We start from the raw sequence: 15,012 nt of genomic DNA, 5'->3' as shown, positions 1-15,012 counted from the left end.
GGGAAATTATTTCAGGTGGAGGGCTGCTTAACAAGTTTTGGTGAGCCATTGAGGGCTGCAAGGATAGCCCTGCCCCTTGACAGGTGCCCCACCCCCTGGTCAACATCATGGGACCAGAAAACCTGTCCCTAACCCCTGACCTTTACCACCAGAAATCCCTCCCTTTGCCCCAGAAAGTACTCTTTTTGGGAGTCCTTTTGGGCATGGATGGGTTTGCCATCTTGGAACCAGAAAAAAATCCAACTATATACTAAAAAAAAAAAAACAAAAAAAACCCCAAACATCTACTATAATGTATTTTAATTTTAATTTCAAAAATATTTTTGTCCTGATTTGTGTGTTTGCATCATGCCTATAGAGGTGACTGCATAATAGCTCAAAAATTAAGTTTTCCTTTTGTATTTTGTGAATGGGCGTGTGTGGGGTTGGGGGGTGGTGGTGTGGAGAGTGTGGGAGGTGTGGGGAAGGGATTGGATGTGGGTGTGTGGTTTGTGGGGGTGTGTGGAGGGTGTGGGTATGCATGAGGTGTGCCGGTGTTTGCGTGGGTGTGGTGGGCTGTGGGGTGTGTGCGTGTGGGCCCCTCCCCACCCCACCCCCTCCCCTCACATGGTGCAGTCCTTGCTGCCAGTAGCAGCAGCAGGCCCTCAGGGAACTCATGGTCCATGGCAGGTGGAGTCCCTCGGCAGTGCATGGCACTGAATGAGTCCCAGGATCTGCACGTGGTGGCAGGGAGCGGGGCCAGGCTGCTGGCTCCATCACACAGGACTCCCCACAGCTCACATGCAGATCCCAGGACTCAGCTGATGCTGCACGCCACCAGGAGGAGACCTGCCTGATAGAACCTTTGACCTGACCCTGCTCCCTGCTGCCATGTGTATATCCCAGGACCCGGCCAGAGCAGCAGGGAATGAGGCCGAGCTGGCAAGGATCCATCACATGGGGCTCCCAGCTGAGTCCTGGAACCTGCATGTGGCAACAGGAAGTGGGGCCAGGCCACTGGCTCCATTGCAAGTGGCTCTCAGCTGAGACCTGGGAGCTGTATGTGAGCTGTGGGGAGCCCTGTGCTCCCACTGGCCCTGGCCCTGGGCTCTGTGCTCCCACCAGCTCTGGCCCCATGCTCCCCAACACCTAACACTGCTTACCTACCTGCTGTCCAGAATGCTGCAGCAGGGACAGGAGGAGGAGCTGCTGGAGGCTGGGGCATCCAAGCAGCTCCCTGGGTGGCTGCAGAAGTGGCAGCATCAGCCCTGCCCAGAAGCTGTACATGCTGGCCAGGGCCAGGACCCTCCCATGGGTGAGGGTGGGAGCACAGCATGCTGCCCTGATGGGAATGGGTGGGGCTCAGCCCCATACAGAGCACGGCAGGGGCATCTACAGGCTGGCTGGATACAGTTAATTGGTGGGTGTCACGGAGTGGGCCCTAGGAGCGGCCGTGATCCCGCTAGCGCCCCCTGCCGTGCCAAATTAGGAGATCCAGCACCCTCTGATTCTCGCCCGCCACGTCTTGGTCATATATAATTTAACATGGGAGGCTGCCTTTGATCTCCTAGCACTGGGTGTTATACTTGTCTGGGCCCCTACTCTCTACAGGTGACCTGTTACACCCCAGCCTTATGGGCTATGCGTGCCTCCTACCTCCCCTTTAGCACGCCCCAAGCCTCGCAGCTGTTCCAGACATTGTTTGGTCAGTTGTGCCTTGCCGGGCACCCTGGGCTTGTCATGCAACCAACGCCCTTCCTCGGGCATCCTTGGGCTTGTCACACAACCAACGCCCCTCGCTCTGGCGCCCCTGTGTTCGCTAGCCCTCTTGGGCCGGCACCATAGGCTGACTCCTTCAGGAGCCTCCTCAGTATGCTTGCCCTTCTGGGCTTCTCAATAAGCTCGCCTTTCTCTGGGGCTCCCTCAGTAAGCCCGCCCTTCTCCAGGCTGCTAATCGCGCTTCTTGCACTCACCCTTGCTGGGGCCTGTCCCAATCTGCGCCTCTTGCGCCCTTGCCCTTCTCTGGGGCTCATCCCGCACTTCTCGTGCCAGGGCTCAGGTGGCCAGTACCCATGCCTGGCCCCCTCTTGGGGTCTTTCACCCGACTCAGACTACTTCTCACCCGCACTTGGGCCTATCTCGCACTTGCCGCGCTCTTCGCCCTCGCTGGGGCCTATACACGCGATTTCCATGCTCAGGGCTCTGCCCTGCGCTGCTCTTGCCCCCTCTGGGGCTCTGCCCCGCGCTAAACCGCGCTCGGGGCTCAGGTGGCACGCAGCTGTGCCTGGCCCCCTGACCCTTCTTGGGGTCCTTCACCCAACTGGGCCGAATACTGCCCTCGGGCTGGGGTCTCAACTCCCACACACCGCACCACACCGGTGCCAAACAGCCATGCCTCCCTGGCACTGCTCTGTGCCCAAACAGGGCACCCAGGAACCCCCAGACTACCGGGGAGCTCCCATGAGGCCTCCTCACACCCCTACAGCCTCACCTGGTCCTCCAGTATATTTACACAACTAACACAAGCCATAAGCCATCCGGCTATAACACAAAACACAAAGCCCCTCGGCTACAACTTAGGTTCCCCACCAACCTGGCTAACCTTCATATCCCTGCCAGGGTTCTCTCCACCCAGCATCCACATGCTTAATGCCCAGCCCAGCCCAGCCCACTCTTGCAGACCTCCTTCACCTTAGGCTGCCAGAAGGGAACTACCAGCCAGGCTCCGGCCTGGGCTGTTTATAAGGGCCCGGCCCTGCCCCCTTCTGGTCACCTGACCAACATGGTTGCCCCAGCAAGCGGCAGCTGAGCTGCCCTGGTGATTGGCAGCTGTTCTTAACCCTCTTCTAGGCACAAGGCACCTACGTGACCTTGTGACAGTGGGCACCTGCCCGCAGGCCAGAAGAAAATCGCCTAGCGGACTGGATGCGGCCCACAGGCTGTATTTTGCTGGCCTCTGCATAGATGCCTACATGTGTTGGTGCTGTGTCCCTCTGGCTCTCTCTCCATCTTAACAGTTGCTCATCTTGAAGGTACAGGGGTGGGGTCTGGGCAAAGCTGCAAGCCAGGAGAAGGAAAGGCAGCATGACTGGGGGTCAATGCTGGGACAGGGGGAGCAGGACTGGTGGATTGCAGTCAGGGCTTCAAAGCATAGATGTGAGTAGGGAAGCACAGGGTAAAACCATTGATACAGTCTAACAGGACTCCCAACTCAAGAACATTTTTTTCTTTTTACAGACAACCATGCTTCTTTTTTAATGTTTGGTGTTAAAACCCTGAATTTGAACTTTGCCCTTGTCAATGTCATCCAGGGCCTGGCAGATGGGTTACATTTACATTATATAAAACATATGTCAATAAAAAGTTGAATTGGCAGCAAAAAGCCTGCGGATTGCTAGTAAAAAAAAATTCTTGGCCTGGCAACCCTCTTGCCCACACTCTGGGGTGGTGGATTACATCCCACTCTCATAACCTCTATGCAGCTGTAGCTACCTCATGCTTCAGCCAGTAGGAAGAGGTGTGTGGATTTCATCCTTATGGGAGACATATCACCATGGTGTTTTTAAGTAGTGGTTCATTTGAATTGGGCATTGAGCATTTTGACCACTCCCTAGAGAACACGTTCCCATTCCTGAACTGCACAGATTCATCCAGTTTCACTACCTGAGCAGTAAACTCTACACGTGGCTTCACCTCCTGACTTTTTTCTGCATCAGGGCTCAGTGTCTAGCCAGGTCTTATTCGGCCACAGCAAGCCTGCTACGCAGGCCGAGGGAACAGAGAAGGACAAGAGAGAACAGGAAAGCTTTCTTTTTTTTGAGGTGGCTGGTGTTCACCCATTTGGATAGACTGGAATGATGTATGAAACTCTTTCCCTTAAGACACAGAAATTCACTGCCCAATAAGCTCCTAGTAGCGATGCCAGGAGTGCAGTGGACTTGAATGCATGTGGAACAATTCTGAGAGGAAGATGGAGTTTAGGTTTGTATCAGATGTGCATAATCCCAAGATACCCCCCCATTTCAGCACAGGGTAACCCAAGACAAGGCCACTTAGAAACCTGCACACACGGATCCTGCCAATGATACTTGTAAAGATCTGAATGAACTCCAGAAAAGCCATGGAATTGGGCAGGTATAAAATGAGCATGAAAGGTTAAGCAGACCCCCAGTTTAGGAACCCACAGCACAGTATACATAAGGCCCAATTCTACCCTCCTCTTTGTTGGAGCATGAGTACAATGCCATTGACTCCAGGGACAGTAAACCTGGAGTGAGAGGAGTGGTCATAGCTTTAACGTATGCAATTGTTCATTTGCACAGAGCGAAGCTCACACCTGTGCAGGGCCCCACATCTGGCCTTGGTGCTATTTGCACCCTGTTGTGAGGTTTAATTAGGACTGAGAGGATGCTTGTAGGCCTCTGCACATGGTGACTTTCCCTTGCTATTCTGAGGCGCTGTGGTAACAAACAGCATGGGAGATGAATGGCATTAAGGGAAGATTACCCCTTCACTGGTTTTCTGCAAATCTGAAGAAGTGTTTCTTGTGTCATTGCCTGCGTCTCCAGCATCAGAGCTGCTCTTATTTTCTTCCTCTTTGCAGTCCTTATCATCTTCATCTCCGGGAGATTTCCGTGACTGCTTGGAGGATTTCTAAAACAGACCAAGAGCAGAGTTAAACAATAAAAACCGAGCTTCAAAATTAAGAAAAATCCTTATTTATTTATTATAATTTTTTACAGTGGGTGGTTGCATATCTAGGTTCCCTCATCTACTAAGCAACTCCATCTGAGGCCATTTGTAGGGAGAGCCCAGGGGGTGATGAAAGAGGTATTTCACTTCCAGCCCTCAGACTTACAGCAGCCAGCGGAACAAGAGGAGAAATCTGTGCCTGACATGGGATGCCAACATGGTCAATCAGCTGGTAGGTGCAGTAAGAGGGGATGAATATTAACACTTGGTCACCTGTTGGTTTTGGTAGGTAATGAAGCAGATGGTGCCAGCTTGACAAAAGTTGTGATTAAATACAGAGATGCAAAGCCAGAACAACATTAGCAGAGCTCCTTTCCCATACTCTTCTAGTGCTGCCAGCTTTTATATATTAGAATTAAAGTCATGTGGAACCAATACAACTTTCTCGCTGTCTTTACGTTATGAAATTTTGCAGCACAAAGGGATAAACCGTGGCTTTAAGCCACTATTCTATTAATCCCCTGTTTGTTCAGAGTCTTTTAACAGAAAGGACAGTGAACGTATAATGTGAAACAAACTAGGGGGAAAGGTCTTTGTACGTGTTTTTGTAATCTATGAGTTCATGAGCCGGGCTCTTTGAATCAACAGACGGTTTAGTTTGGTGGCTGGACTGAGAAAACCCCACATATTTGGACCAATGTTGCCATTTTTTCTTACCACAATGAAAAACTGAAAATAAAAAAAAGCACTTCAGGTAGCACAAAATGTGCTGTTCCCTCCTCACAGATCGATCCTCCCCTTCTCCCTCATTCCAAGCATTTTTTATGTAACCACAGCAATGGAAACAAAGGCCTAGGCTTAGACACCACTGGAGGAGGTGGTCCCAGTGCTTCTCTTCATACCCCACTGTGTATCCAACAGCCTCAAAGCTCTCATCCAGACTATGAGGGAGTTTTTACATGTGCTCCGGGAGTGGGGAGGGTGGTTTAATTTGAGTGGCTCCCAGTAGCGCTCTAATGAAAGTGCCCAGAGCCTCAAAATGGCGACAGGGACGCTTTAACTAAAGCTTGTAGAATGAGCTTTAGTTAAAGCACCCCCACCGCCATTTTGAAGCATGAGGACGCAGATACATGAGACATGGGGGCAGGCTGGAGTGCGGTAATTACCACTTTCCACCAGACTTGATTAAGCGAGTCTGCTCCGATGTGCTGTAATTGCAGCGTGTTGGAGCAGCCTCTTGGCTTGCGTATAGGCACCTGAGAGACCAGGGCTCAATCCTCTCCTCTACCAGAGGTGATCTGAGCCTGCAGTTTCCACTTCCCAGGTGAATACCCCAGCCACCATGATCTGGGGTATTCTGGGCTGTGATGCTCTCAGCCTGTGTTGCTGATACTGTTTCATGTTGTACCATATAGAATTATAGAAAATGAGGGTTGGAAGGCCTCAGGAGGTCTCTAGTCCGAACCTCTGCTCAAAGCAGGACCAGCCCCAACTAGACCGTTCCAGTCAGAGCTTCGTCAAGTCGAGCCTTAAAAACCTCCAAGGATGGAGATTCCAGCACCCCTCTAGGTAACCTGTTCCAGTGCTTCACCACTGTCCTAGTGAGAAAGTTTGTCCTAATATTCAACCTAAACTTCCCTTGCTACCATTACTGAAAACAGTCTAGCTCTATACTCTTGGAAACCACCCTTCAGGTAGTTAAAATCTGCTATCAAATCCCACTTCAGTCTTCTCTTCTGCAGGGTAAATATGTCCAGCTCCCTCAGCCTCTCCACATAAATCATGTGCCCCAGTCCCCTCACCATTTTTGTTTCCCTCCACTGGACTCTTTCCAACTTGTCCATGTCCTTTCTATAGTGGGGATGCCAAAACTGAACCCAGTACTCCAGATCTGGCCTCACTAGTGTAATATAGAAGGGCATAATTACTTCCCTTGATCTGCTGGCAACACATCTACAAATGCAGCCCAGTATGCCATTAGCCTTCTTGGCAACAAGGGCACTATTGACTCATATCCAGCTTATTGTCCACTGTAACCCCCAGGTCCTTTTCCAAAGCTGTGGCGTAGCCACTTGGTTGCAAACCTGTACTGGTGCCTGGGATTCTTCCGTCCTAAGGGCAGGACTTTGCACTTCTCCTTGTTGAACATCATGAAATTCCTTTTGGCCCAATCCTCCAATTTGTCTAGGTCACTCTGAATCCTAGCCCTACCCTCCAGCATATCTACTACTTCCTCCAGCTTGGTGTCATCTGTGAACTTGCTAAGGATGCACTCCACCCCATCTTCCCTATGATTAATGAAGGTATTGAACAAAATCAGCCCCAGGACGGACCCCTGGGGCACACTATGTGATACTGGCTGCCAACTAGACCTTGAGTCATTGATTACTACCCATTAAGCCCAACTATCCAGCCAGCTTTCTACCCACCTTATAGTTCATTCATCCAGTCTTTCCTGCCCAAGTGAAGGGGGGCTGGACCCAATGATCTGTAAGGTCCTTTTCAGCCCTTATCAATTACGGAACTATGAAACCCATACTTCTTCAGCTCGCTTGCAAGAATGGTGTGGGAGATCATATCAAAAGCCTTGCTAAAGTCAAGGTATATCACATCCAGTGCTTTCCCCACATCCACAGAGCCAGTCATCTCTTCATAGAAGGGTATCAGGTTGGTCAGGCATGACTTGCCCTTGGTGAATCCATGCTGACTGTTCCTGATCACTTTCTTTCCCTCCAAGTGCTTAGAAATGAATTCCTTCAGGACTTGTTCCATGATTTTTCTGAGGACTGAAGTGAGGCTGACTTGTCTGTAGTTCCCTGGGTCTTCCTTTTTCCCTTTGTTAAAGATGGGCAGTATATTTATTCTTTTCCAGTCATCCAGGACCTCCCCCCATTCCCACGAGTTTTCAAAGATAATGGCCAGCAACTCTGCAATCACAGCAGCCAACTCCCTCAGCACCCTTGGATGCACTGCATCTGACCCCATGGGCTTGTACACAACTGGCTTTTCTAAATAGTCCCATACCTATTCTTTCACCACTGGTGGCTGCTCACTTCCTCCTCAAACTGTGCTGCCTAGTGCAGTAGTCTGGGAGCTGACCTTGCCTGTGAAGACTGAGATAAAAAGGCATTGAGTACTTCAGCCTTTTCCTCCTCATCTGTTACTAGGTTGCCTCTCATTCACTAAAGGGACCCACACTTTCCCTGACCTTCCCTCTTGTTGCAAACATACTTGTAGAAACCCTTGTCAGCCTTCATGTCCCTTGCTAGCTGCAATGCCAACTGTACTTTGGCTTTCCTGGGCTCCTGTACACTTTCAGGGAGGCTGCTCCGAAACACTGTAATTACAATGTGTTGGAGCCAACTCCAGTGTCACATGTATCAGCATCCCTGTGCTGAAAAATGGTGGTGAGGCGCTTTAAGCTAAGACTTGTTTGACGAGCTTTAGTTCAAAGTGCCCTGCTGCCATTTTTCAGCATGGGGACACTGATATACATTACGCTCCAGGACCTTTAATTAGTGCGGCTCTTGGAGCTGCGCTAATTAAAGCACTCTCCTTCCCACCTCCCAGAACACATCTATAAATGCCCCCCAATTTCATCCCTGCATGCTGGAGCAATATTATAGAAACATAGAAAATTAGGGTTGGAAAATTAGGGCCATCTAGGCCAACCTCCTGCTCAAAGCAGGACCAGCCCCGACTAGATTGTCCCAGCCAAGGCCTTGTCTACCCAGGTCTTAAAAACCTTCGAAGAAGGAGATTCCACCACCTCTCTGGGTAACCCATCCCAGTGTTTTACTACCCTCCTAGTGAGCAAATTCTTCCTAATATTTAACCTAAACTTATTTTCATACTCCTCCCTAGTCATCTGTCCGAGCTTCCACTTGTCAGCTTCCTTTTTGTGTTTAAGCTCATCAAAGAGTTCTCTGCTAAGTCAAGCCGGTCGCCTGTCATATTTGCTATTCTTCTTACATATCAGGATGGTTTGCTCCTGCGCCCTCAGTAAGGTTTTTTAAAATACCACCGGCTCTGCTGGACTCCTCTCCCCCTCAGACTGGCATCCCAGGGGATCCTGCCCATCAGCTCCCTGAGGGAGTCAAAGTCTGCTTTTCTGAAGTCCAGGGTCCTTAGTCTGCTGCTCTCCTGTCTTCCTCTTGTCAAGATCCTAAACTCGACCATCTTGTGGTCACTGCTGCCCAAGTTGCCATCCACTTCTACATCTGACCAATTCTTCCCTGTTTGTGAGTAGCAGGTCAAGAAGAGCATGGCTCCTAGTTGGTCTTTTCAACGCTTGCGCCAGGAAGTTGTCTCCAACACTCTCCACAAACTTCCTGGACTTCCTGTGCACTGCTGTATTGTCCTCCCAGCCAATGTCAGGGTGACTGAAGTCCCCCATGAGAACTAGGACCTGTGATCTCGAAACTTCCACTAGTTGTCTGAAGAAAGCCTCATCTACCTCATCCTCCTGGTCTGGTGGTCCGTAGCAGATGCCTACCACAACATCACCCTTGTTGCTCTCCCCTCTGACCCTAACAAGCAGACTTTCAACAAGCCTATTTCCAGTTTCATACCACAGCTCTGAGCAATCATCCAGTTCTTTTATGTAAAGCGTAACTCCTCCCTCCTCTTCTCCCCTGCCTGTCCTTCCTGAACAGTTTGAACCCATCCATGACAGTGCTCCTATCATGCGAGCTCCCACCAAGTCTCTGTTATTCCAATCATGTCATAGCTTCATGACTGTGCAAGGACTTCCAGTTTTTCCTGATGGTTTCCCAGGGTCTGTGCAATGGTGAATAGGCACCTGAGGTAACTAGCCGATTGCCCTTCTCAGTAAGAATGAGACCTCCCCTGTTGCTCCCTCCCCCTTTTGCTTCCTCCAGGTGTCCCGCTTCCCCACTTACCTCAGGCCTTTGGTCTCCATCCCCTGGCAAAGCTAGTTTAAAGCCCTCCTCACTAGGTTAGTGAGCCTGTCTCCAAAGATACTCTTCCCTCTCTTTGTCAAGTGGATCCTGTCTCTTCCTACAATCCTCTTGGAACAGCATCCCATGGTTGAAGAAGCTGAATCCCTGCTGGCAACACCACCCATGCAGTCATGAATTGATCTGCAGGATGCGTCTTCTCCTGCCTGGGTCTGTCCGCTTGACCAGAAGGATTGAGAGGAACATCCCCTCTGTCTCTGTCCCCTTCAACCTTGCACCCAGAGCCCTGTAGTTACTCTTGATCTGCTCAGGCAGTATCACTGGTGCCCACAGGAAGGCGCAGCATGGGGTAGTAGTCAGAGGATTGGATGAGTCTCGGTAATCCTTTCGTCTCATCTCAGATCTGGGCTCCAGGCAAGCAGCAGATCTCCCAGGACAACAGGTCAGGCTGGTATATGGACCCTTCCATCTCTTACAGAAGGGCATATCCAACTATCACCACCTGTCGCTTCCTCTTCGTAGCAGTGGTCTTGCTCTTCCTCACTTCGGGGATTCCTGGCCTGGCTTCTTCCATCAATGGAACGCACTCCTCCTCCTCTGTTGCTATTGCTTCATATCTCTTCTCCAGGCAAACCACCGCAGGTGGGGATGACAATGACTTCTTGCTGCCAAAGGTCACAAGCTTCCAGCTTTCACCTTCCTGGGAGTCCATGCCCTCTTCCTTTTCTAGCGCCACCTCAATGGCAGTCCTTCATCCACAGTCCTACAGGTTACCTTCAGCATGGAACTGATGAAGACCCCATGGTGGAGGATGCTTTGGAGCCTTGCTACTTCCTCCTGTAGCTCTCTTGCCTGTTCCTTTTCATTAACTATTTCCTGGGGAAGGGCCTGGTACTCTGGTATCCCACCTCCCTGGCAAACACCCTAACCCCCAGTCGATAAAGTCATTATCACTCTCTGCCCCATAAATATTTAAGTATTTTATGTAACTTGGAACAAGTCCAACAGGAAAAAATGAGTGCCCCTCCTCACCTCATAAGAATGCCTTTCAGCCTGGTTGTTCGAGTGACTCACCTCGGAGGTGAGAAATGCAAGTTCAGATCCCCTGAAGCAGGGAAGGGTACTGAACTTGTGTCTTCCACAAGCTTAGCAAAGGGCTTAGCCAGTGGGCACAAGGGGCTTGGCAACACCACACATGGCACTGGGAATCCAGCCCTAATGTCTTCCCAGCTGAAATGATTCCACAAAATTGCAAAGAGCTCAGGTCAAAGGAAATGACATTTCTCAGAAAATACACTATTTTTCAAAACAAATCTCTCTGGCCTTATTCATAGTGGCTGGGATCTAGGGTGCTGCATCAAGCCCACCTTTAACACAAATCACAGCAAACTCAAGCTCAAAGTAAAATGCAAGTAACACAATATTTTTAGTGATATGGGGCAATAGTTTTAGTGATATGGGTCCAATTAATAAACCAATCACATTACAAATAAATCAAGCAGTAATGCTTTGGGGGTGGGTGGGGGTCTTCCCATTGACTTCAGTAGCCTTCAAGTGAGTCCAATAATTAATATGAAGGGCAGGTTTAAAAGGGGAAGAAGAGCAAAGGTATCATCAAAATGCCCCCTTCATCAAAATACACCTGTTCTGGCACTCTCAGAGGTGATTATAATAAGGGTCTGTGCAAACATCCACGCTCCCATCACTCCTACCCACTTCTAAGACCTATTCAAATGAGACTACAGGGAAACTGTAAAATATACTAGGACGCTTCACAGCTGGTGTAAATGGGCATTGCTGTTGGCTCCTCTGTGCTAAACTCCAGTCGAAACCTGGTCTATTCCATTTAAAGGAACATCAGTGCTACTGGGCCCAAACAAAGATATCTATTTTTGTGTCTACACCTACTCTCTGAGGTATTTTTTTGGCTCCCTTTACCTTGATACCCAACACCCTCACAATATTTACTGTGTTTATGTCTACTCCTCACAACCCGGGGAAGGATGGAGGTGCTATTCTGCCCGCTTTGCTGATGGTGATTAAACAGCCTTGGTACATGGGAAGTCTGTGGCAGAGCAGCGAACTAAATCCAGCTCACCCAGGCCCCAGGCTCATGATCTGATCACTGGAGCACACTTCTCCTCTATTTCACAGACCAGCGAAAAGTCAGGCCACGGGACTAACCATCTGATCACCTCGCCTGACCACCTGTCTGTCACCAGCTATTACATTTCCTCCAAAGACCCTAGGTTATGCCCCAAACTTTTAATTAGACTAAACCACATCAGACCTCAGGATACTAAACTGTGAGCCATGGCAAAGGAAAGACTAACATGCCTTAGGCCCCTGCAAATGGCAGGGCCATTTGTTCCACCAAGGACTCTGCCAATATGTCCTGGGAAAAGTTCCTTCCTACTCCCAGATATGTTAATCTGTATGGCCTTAAGCATAAGGCCAAGATTTGCTTAAATAAGAGGTTTTTTTCTCCCACTGCAGACCATCCAGCATCCTGCCCATAGCAGGCAAACTTTGAGATTTCTGAGGAAGGTGGAAAAAGAAGTACCCAGAAAACATCTAGCTAATTGCACCCTGGGGAAAAAAGTTTTTGATCCCTGGAGGCAACACACAAAGTTTTGAAGCATGAGATTGATTTTAATCACTGCCCTAATGCAGAGCTGTCAGTGTGATAAGCATGCTGAGGGCAGTGCAGGTAGCCCTGCACTCCCCAGGGAGGGATGAACAGGAAAAATCAGAGTTACAGACCTGAAGGCCTTAAAGACCCTACTGCACATGCCTGCTGAGGAACTTCTCCCAGAAGTGAATTAAAGAAGGCTGTTTGAAAGGATATCAAATCTCACCTAAAGATTTCCAAGTGAGGCTGACCACCCCCACCCAGCTTTCCCGAGAACCTGTTCCAATGTTTAATTACCTTCTTGACTAGAAAATTGTTGTCATTTCAAGGCTGAATATATTTATCTTTGGGTTCCAGACACTGACTCGTTATGCCTTTACAGCAAGGTTGGAAAGAGCCCCCACAGTTCCAGGGGTGTGCTTACACTGTAGAGGCTGGGTCTTCTGGCAGCAACACCCAAGCATGCCTGGCCCACTTACACAAGCTAGACCTGGAAATATGCTGGTACAGCTCCTCTTGGGACATCTCTCCCAGTCACTGTTGAGACCAGAGAACAGCTGCTAGGGATGACACCATTGTGGCTTCACTGGTGTACTTCCATGTTTGGAGAATGCATGCAAGCGTGGGTGGGCAGGGACATGCTTGGGAGCATCCTTACTGGGACATGCTGCCACATGGTACAGACATGTGTTAGCAACCGCAAAAAAGGGAGAAGTCACTTCTCCACCTTCAATACCTTGAAGAAGTTGAGCTCCTTCAGCCTGACATGTTAAGGCTTGTTTTCCCATTCCTGTGCAATTTTTGTGGTTATCCTTTCCTTCTCCTGTATTCCCACATCATTCTTGAAATGTAGATACCATGACTATACACTGTTCCAGTCTTGGTCTTACCAATGCTGTGTCCAGAGGCAAGATCAGTTCCCTCTGTCTGTTTTACATAATGAACACCCTCCCCCCATATATACCCAGCAGAGGGTAAGGCTTCAGGTGCTGTAGGACAAAGGCACTTTGATTACAATGCATATGAGTAGCAGTGGATGAGCTCATGGGTCACCTTTGAAGTGTAGGATTTTTTTCGTTTTGAACCGGCTTTTTCATTCTTTCTTTTGCCTTTTCCATCCTCTTCTACCCGATCACCTTCCTCCTCACTGCTGGCATCTGCTGTATTTCCTCCTTCTCCCTCAGTTTCTGATGAGCTCTGTTGCTGAATTGCCTTTGAAACAATAATAAAAAAAATAATTAGAGAATCACAGAATAACTAAAAAAATCCACTAATTAGTTTTTGCTGCATCCCACATAGCACAGAGAGATTCTGATCGATGACAGCTTGTACTTTAATCACTTTAGTCACAAAAGACTCAGCCTATTCTTACAAGCATCGAGATAAAAGGCTGGAAGAGGCAATTTTCTCAGTAGCCACTTGAAAACCGTTATCCGATGCAGATGCTGAGATTGCATGCTCAGAGGTGTTTACACAGTGACAGAAGTGCCGGAGGTGGGATTCTGTACACTGGAGCACTAGGAACTCTGTTCCATGTGACATTTGTGATGTTTCAGCGTGCTTCTACATCCTGGCTGCACGGGACAACAACCCAGTCAGCAGAAAGATGGTCCCAAAACACAAGACCTCCGTGCTGCTGGAACATTTCAGAACTGACTGGAGTTTCCAACTGTTTTCTTCCTGCAGTCCACAGGCCTATTTTTCAGCCCCTTCCCTAGCAGCATTTACATCATCAGTATAGGAGTGTAGACACTCAGCAGCTTGTGGGTGATGGACTTGCACATGTACCATGTATAGATATATATGGTCCTTCTCTATCTCAAAGGACTGTGTTTGTCATTAAAACAGAAAAAAAATCTACCCTGGCCTTGTGCAGCCTTTTGGTTGCTCTTTCCCAGCTTCCTGACCCTTTGGTCCTGATGATATCCAACAAGAAGACCTCTTTATACAGTGGTCACTATCCCTAACTAGCTGTCAACTATCTAACCATCTTACCACCCCTGCCCCTCTCTACTATGCTGTTGTACCTGCTATGTCTCACCAATATAAAAATCCCAAGTACTTTGAGAAGGTAAAGCTGGAGGAGAGAGTAACATAAAACGAATACAATACGATAATAAATAAACCAGTAGTGGGCAACCAATGCTTAATAACTTCCTATAAATGTAATTGTCTAATTTAGTGATTCTCAACCAGGGTGTTGGGGGTGAGGAGATAAGCAGATACATGCAGACTCTGGCTTGACTCTGCCTGGCTGTTCCCCCTTCCCCACTGCCTGACCCCTCCGTAATGAGGTAAATACTGTAAGATATTACATTTACTTGAATACAAGATAAATCCCCAATGATTAGAATCTATATATGAAAAATTTACAAATTTGTTATGATTTTCCAGGGTGTTGGTTGTAGCCGTATTGGTCTAAGGATGAGGCAAACAAGGTACTTTGGGTAAATGTGCTAGCTTTTATTAAACCAACTGAATAGTTGGAAAGTTGTTCTTTGCAAGGGTGTGTGTACCCAAAAGCTTGCAAAGAACAATTTTTCCAACTATTTAGTTGGTCTAATAAAAAATATCACATTTACCCAAAGGACCTTGTCAGTTCATAATTTTCCAGGAATAGAATCTAAGGATTGGAGGGTTGTCTTGAATCCTTGCCCCCCGCATTGCTACAGCGAGGAAAGCAGTGGCTGGGGATGGGGCAGGTAGCCTCCTTGCCCTCTGCGCCGCCCACTTCTTCCCCCTGAACCCCGCACCTTCAGCTCTCCACAGCCTCTACCCCTCCCCGCCATT

General features: G+C 48.8%; 1 protein-coding gene across 1 annotated transcript in view; it reads right to left on the bottom strand.

Moving 5' to 3' along the window:
• LOC109288554 (hepatoma-derived growth factor-related protein 3) overlaps positions 1 to 15,012 on the bottom strand; it is a 67,166-nt gene that overhangs the window by 7,569 nt on the left and 44,585 nt on the right. The window contains exons 4-5 of the mRNA XM_019504126.1: positions 13,276 to 13,434; positions 4,486 to 4,632 (exon numbers count right to left, since the gene is read on the bottom strand). Coding sequence (XP_019359671.1) covers positions 4,486 to 4,632; positions 13,276 to 13,434 — 306 coding nt within the window. The remainder of the gene's footprint in view (positions 1 to 4,485; positions 4,633 to 13,275; positions 13,435 to 15,012) is intronic.

Source organism: Gavialis gangeticus, unplaced genomic scaffold, assembly GCF_001723915.1.
Source record: "Gavialis gangeticus isolate Ggan-Ray unplaced genomic scaffold, GavGan_comp1, whole genome shotgun sequence".
Lineage (NCBI taxonomy): Eukaryota > Metazoa > Chordata > Crocodylia > Gavialidae > Gavialis > Gavialis gangeticus.
This window is presented reverse-complemented; position numbering and strand designations above follow the sequence as displayed.